The sequence below is a fragment of the Leptonychotes weddellii genome, chromosome 4 (genome assembly GCF_054177405.1).
Source record: "Leptonychotes weddellii isolate Sample4059 chromosome 4, ASM5417740v2, whole genome shotgun sequence".
NCBI classification, from domain to species: Eukaryota; Metazoa; Chordata; class Mammalia; order Carnivora; family Phocidae; genus Leptonychotes; species Leptonychotes weddellii.
The window spans coordinates 77,420,653-77,426,194 of NC_138372.1; the positions used below are offsets into that span (position 1 = coordinate 77,420,653).

Sequence of the window (5,542 nt, forward strand, 5' to 3'; positions counted from 1 at the left end):
ATGGAGCACTGGGTGTTATGCACAAACAATGAATCATGGAACACTTTATCTAAAACTAATGATGTAATGTATGGGGATTAATATAAGAATAAAAAAAAAAAGTTATTGATGTCCTCCTTAGGAGAATATAAAGAAGGGAAAAAAGCCAAGCCCATCTAGAAAGATTGAAAAAGCAAATTTGTGAGAAAAAGGTTGTAGCAACCAAAAGATTTTTCCAGCATACTTCTAAGTAATAAAATTTAGCAATTGATTATTTTCTTGGCTTGAAAGAAATGTTACTTTCCAACTGAATTTTTAGCATGTTTTATCCTTTAATTATTATTTAAAACATATATTACATATATATTTAATGCTGAGTTACTAAAACATACATTGCTAAGACATTTTATGGTTATGATTCAGATTTTCTTCTTTGTTGACAGCAAGTGAAATTTTACTGTATTTAACCAGCTCTTTTTATTTTCTACTTCTTAGCATTGCCTCAAAATTAACTTTGGCTGAACTGAATCAGGTACTTTACCGATGTGAAGCAGAAGAACAAGAAGATGGTGGAGGCTGTTATGACATACCAAACTGGTCATCTCTTAAATATGCGGGGCTTCAAGGTAAGCAAATACAAGGATAGTTAAGCTTTTGGGTTCTTTTTTTTTTTTTTTTTTTAAGGTCATTTGGTATCTTCTTTATAGAATTAAAGTATGGGCTTAGAATTCAGCTGCTTGGGTTCAAATTGTGGCTCTGCCACCTCCTCATTCATTGACCTCCAACAAGTAATTTAACTTCTCTGTGCCCCAATTTCTGCCTCTATAAAATGTGAATAATACTGTCTCTTTCATAGGCTTTTTTGAAGACTAAATGAGAAAATTTATTTGGGCCCCAAATGGGACTAGGTTATAAATATAATACATTCATCTTCCTTTTTCATCTAATCGGAAACTTTGTCTCATTGCATATTTGTTTTATCCTACAAAGAGAACTTATAATAAAACATTATGCAATTAGAGTAGTTGTAAGGCAGGACATAGGATCTAAATATTTAATTATCAGTTTAACCCATCTGGTTGGAAATATTTTCTTGGATTTTTATCTAGGAAATTTGGTTTATCACACATGTATTCCTAGTTCATACAGTATTCCACGTCATGCCTCCTTTGCAACTCCTTATTTTCTTTGTCCACCTAACCCATCTTTAAGGATGAGTTCGATTCTTACATCTTCCACAAAGCACTTAAATAACACTTAGTTCATAGCTAGTACTTTTAATTGTTAGCTTTGAAACTCCACTAAGTAGATTGTACCTTGAGAAAGAAGAATGTTTGCCTTTTTTGCATTCTTTTTTTTAGCTTTTGTACTTTCTACAAAACCAAGTACACAAGAAGCTCTCAATAAATTTCTTCTATACTTTTGTACTTTTGACATTTTTTTTCTAAAACAGTCTAATTTTCAACCCAAAATGTTTTGTGCTGTGAGAAATAGAGAAATGTGTATGTTACCACTCATAGACAGCTGTTTACTCCATTTTCACCCCAAGCTGTTGAATTCCTTCTGCTCCCTGACTGAAAAGACCACACTTTTCTGAACTTCTTTTCTGGACTTTGTCTTTCTTAAAGTTACGTTCTAGTTCTTCACTAACTCTCTCCTGATTTATCCTCTCCTGATTTACTTTTTACTTTATATAAATCCCTTTTTTCTCTGACAGTTTAGTATTTCCAGCATTCCACTGGCTATTTCTAGCAGGCTCTTAATAGCAACATCCAATTAAGTCAGACTTAACTTCATTGACTTTCTCTCCTCTAAACAATACCCCTTCTCTCCTTCCCTACTTCTTATAATAATACATATTCAGTCATGTTGGAATCCAGGAATCTGTTTTTGGTTCTGTCCCTTTTATCTTTGGTACTCAATCAGTAATTGTGCCTGGATTTTTTTCTGTTCTCTGTGGTATACCATATCCTTTTATTTTCGTAGTTAACACCCTATTCAAAGACTAAGTCCTGTCTGCAAAATCAAGTAATCAGTTTTCCAATTTCTTGTTACCTCTTCCACAGAACATTCTATCCCATTGATCAGATCTCTTTTCCTAAAATGCTGCTTCATCATATCACCATTATTCAACAAGTGAAACTTACATTTACTGAGCTTTATTAGCCTCCCCTGAAAATGCTAGAGCAAAAGTGGAGCATTATTGGGGTGCCTGGGTGGCTTAGTCATTAAGCGTCTGCCTTCGGCTCAGGTCATGATCCCAGTGTCCTGGGATCGAGCCCCGCATCGGGCTCCCTGCTCAGCGGGAAGCCTGCTTCTCCCTCTCCCACTCCCCCTGCTTGTGTTCCCTCTCTCTTGCTGTGTCTCTCTCTGTCAAATAAAAAAAAAAAAAAGTGGAGCATTATTTTATACTGTCTTGTTTCCTAGTTTTTTTTATGTTTTAAGCTTTGTTTCCCAAAGAAGGATGTAAGCCCCTTAAGAGAAAGAACTACATCTTAAATTTACATATTTATTTTTATATTCTCAAGACATGCTAAATACACAGTAAAATTAAATCCTAAATATATAAATAAATTTAGTCAAAATGAAATTGGTGAGGCTATTAATATAATATTTTTAAGGTGGAAATTATTACATTATTGGGTAATGAAAGAAGTACTATTGTTCTGTCATTGAAATAACAAAAACTACTATGTATGCACAGAAATTCTAATGTTTCTGTTTGAGTATTACTTAAGGATATGCTCATATACCTCACCTTGGTAGCTTTAGTTCCAACTCCCTCTTGTTACCTTTCAAAGATCCTTTCCAAAGCAGGCCTTATTATTATTATCACCAGAGATGCTCTTGCTCTCTCTGAAACCAGTCCTGTGATTGCCTGAATATTAATGATTCTGCCACTTTTCAACATGAGAAGATACAGACTTATCAATTTTCCCCCCAATGCCTTAGGGCAGGGAAACTATGCCAGTTAGTTGCCTTTGAATATTATAATATTAAAATTCAGAAGAACAAGACAAGTCTCAGAAGTTAGGAATCTTGGAAAGCTCTGCATAGCTCCTGCGACAGTAGTCTCCTTCAGTATGTCTTTATATCTCAGGTAAAGCCAGTGTTGCCATAGATATCTCCAACCATGGGAAGTGCCACTGTGGTCTTTTCAGCCCTTGTGTCTACCTCTATATGTGTTCACCCCACATCTTTAGAGACAGCAGTAGCCCAGGCTATGGGAACAAATTGCCTCTGTCAATAACAGCACGATATTTCTATGAATTTTCAGGATTAATGTCCGTCTTGGCAGAAATAAGACCAAAGAATGACTTGGGGCATCCCTTTTGTGATAATTTGAGATCTGGAGATTGGATGATTGACTATGTCAGTAACCGACTTATTTCACGATCCGGAACTATTGCTGAAGTAAGTAAAACTCTATTCTAGTTCACAAAACAAGGAAACAATAAAAACCATATTACTATGGTATATATAAAATTAACAGTTTTGGGGCACCTGGGTGGCTTAGTCATTAAGCGTCTGCCTTCGGCTCAGGTCATGATCCCAGGGTTCTGGGATTGAGCCCCACATCAGGCTCCCTGCTCTCCCTTTCCCATTCCCCCTGCTTCTGTTCCTGCTCTTGCTCTCTCTCTCTCTGTCAAATAAATAAAGTCTTTAAATAAAATAACGGTTTTCTAACCTGAAATATGTTCCTCCCTTCTTCATCATCTTCCCATTCTAATAAATGGAAATCTGGTTGATAGATTACTAGATAGTAGAGCTGCATGTTTGGATTTACCTCTTAAAATGCACCTAGCCTGTAAACACACCAAATTAACTTTTAAAATTATTTTTATAACAGGTTGGTAAATGGTTGCAGGCTATGTTCTTCTACCTGAAGCAGATCCCACGTTATCTTATCCCATGTTACTTTGATGCTATATTAATTGGTGCATACACCACTCTTCTGGATATAGCATGGAAGCAGATGTCAAGGTATATCCAACAAAGCTTGAGTAAACAGGCATGTTTGTGTAGAAACCATATGCAGTCAGCTTATATACTCTTAAAAGATCAAAACATGAGGAATTGTCATAGACTCATAGAGTTGAAAAAGTTGTAAGTGGATAGTAAATGTATATGTATCCTTTTATCTAGAGCATACAAAAACAAACGTAAGTATTAAAATCTGTTCAGTAAAGCTAAAAACACATGTTCATGGGAAAATTTAATTGTTTCATATTATTTGCTTCTATTTATTCCTTGACTTGTTAACAGATATAATTTTTAGAATATGAATACACAGTTCTTTTTCTAATCTTTCATTAATTAAGAGAAAAATTATTCTGCTATCATTATGAATGAAATTTGCCTTTAATGATGAATTTCCCTAAAATGAAATTACAGATCAGAATGTACCACTGAAGAGCGACCAAACTGATTTGGGAATAATTTCAGAAAGAACAAAATTTCAGGGCGCCTGGGTGGCTCAGTTGGTTAAGCAACTGCCTTCGGCTCAGGTCATGATCCTGGAGTCCCGGGATCGAGTCCCGCATCGGGCTCCCTGCTTGGCAGGGAGCCTGCTTCTCCCTCTGACCCTCCCCCCTGTCATGTGCTCTCTGTCTCTCTCATTCTCTCTCTCTCAAATAAATAAATAAAATCTTTAAAAAAAAAAAAAAACAAAATTTCAGGGGTGCCTGGGTGGCTCAGTCAGTTAAGCGTCTGCCTTTGGCTCAGGTCATGATCCCCGAGTCCCAGGATCGAGCCCTGCATTGGGCTCCCTGTTCAGCGGGGAGTCTGCTTCTCCCTCTGCCCCTCACCCAGCTCATGTTCTCTCTCTCTCTCAAATAAATAAATAAAATCTTTGGGAAAAAAAAAAAAAACAGAACTTCAGCCCTTCCATTTGTTGCACAACAGGCCTTGGACTTAAAGCCAGCCATAATACTGGGTGAAATGAAAGCAGTTCTGAAATCTAACCAAATTGAAAATGTTTTCAGCCAGTATTACCATTGTTACACATCTGGTAGAGAGCCTAGTTGAAGGGAAGAAACCAATTAAAATGAATTTTTGAAACAATGGTTACGCAAGATGAGTAAGTTCTGGAGATCTGCTGTGTAACACTGTGCCTGTAAATAACAGTATTACTGCTTTGTACAGTTAGAAATCCGTTAAGAGAGTAGATTTCAAGTTAAGCGTTCTTATCACAATAAAACTTTTTAAGTAAATAAATAATAAAATTTTTGTAGTTCTACAAATAATATTTTAAACTCAGTCACTTTGTTACAGCTTTGTTCAGAATGGGTCTACCTTTGTGAAACACCTTTCACTGGGATCAGTGCAGATGTGTGGAGTAGGAAAGTGCCCTTCTCTGCCACTTCTTTCACCTTCACTTATGGATGTACCATACAGGCTAAATGAGATCACAAAAGAAAAGGAGCAGTGTTGTGTGTCTCTAGCTGCAGGTAAGAAATTCCATAAATGCTAAATGTTAAAAAAAGGTTAAAATGTGTCAGTCAATATTATTCAAGGAGGAAAAGTTATGGGGAAATCACCATTTTTATTTATTTATTTATTT

The 5,542-nt window shown here is 36.0% G+C and overlaps 1 protein-coding gene across 1 annotated transcript in view; it reads left to right on the forward strand.

The window, feature by feature from the left end:
• The window catches only part of AGL (amylo-alpha-1,6-glucosidase and 4-alpha-glucanotransferase), a 54,751-nt gene that overhangs the window by 39,725 nt on the left and 9,484 nt on the right, over positions 1-5,542 (forward strand). The window contains exons 19-22 of the mRNA XM_081817100.1: positions 403-605; positions 3,257-3,393; positions 3,830-3,963; positions 5,254-5,429. Coding sequence (XP_081673226.1) covers positions 403-605; positions 3,257-3,393; positions 3,830-3,963; positions 5,254-5,429 — 650 coding nt within the window. The remainder of the gene's footprint in view (positions 1-402; positions 606-3,256; positions 3,394-3,829; positions 3,964-5,253; positions 5,430-5,542) is intronic.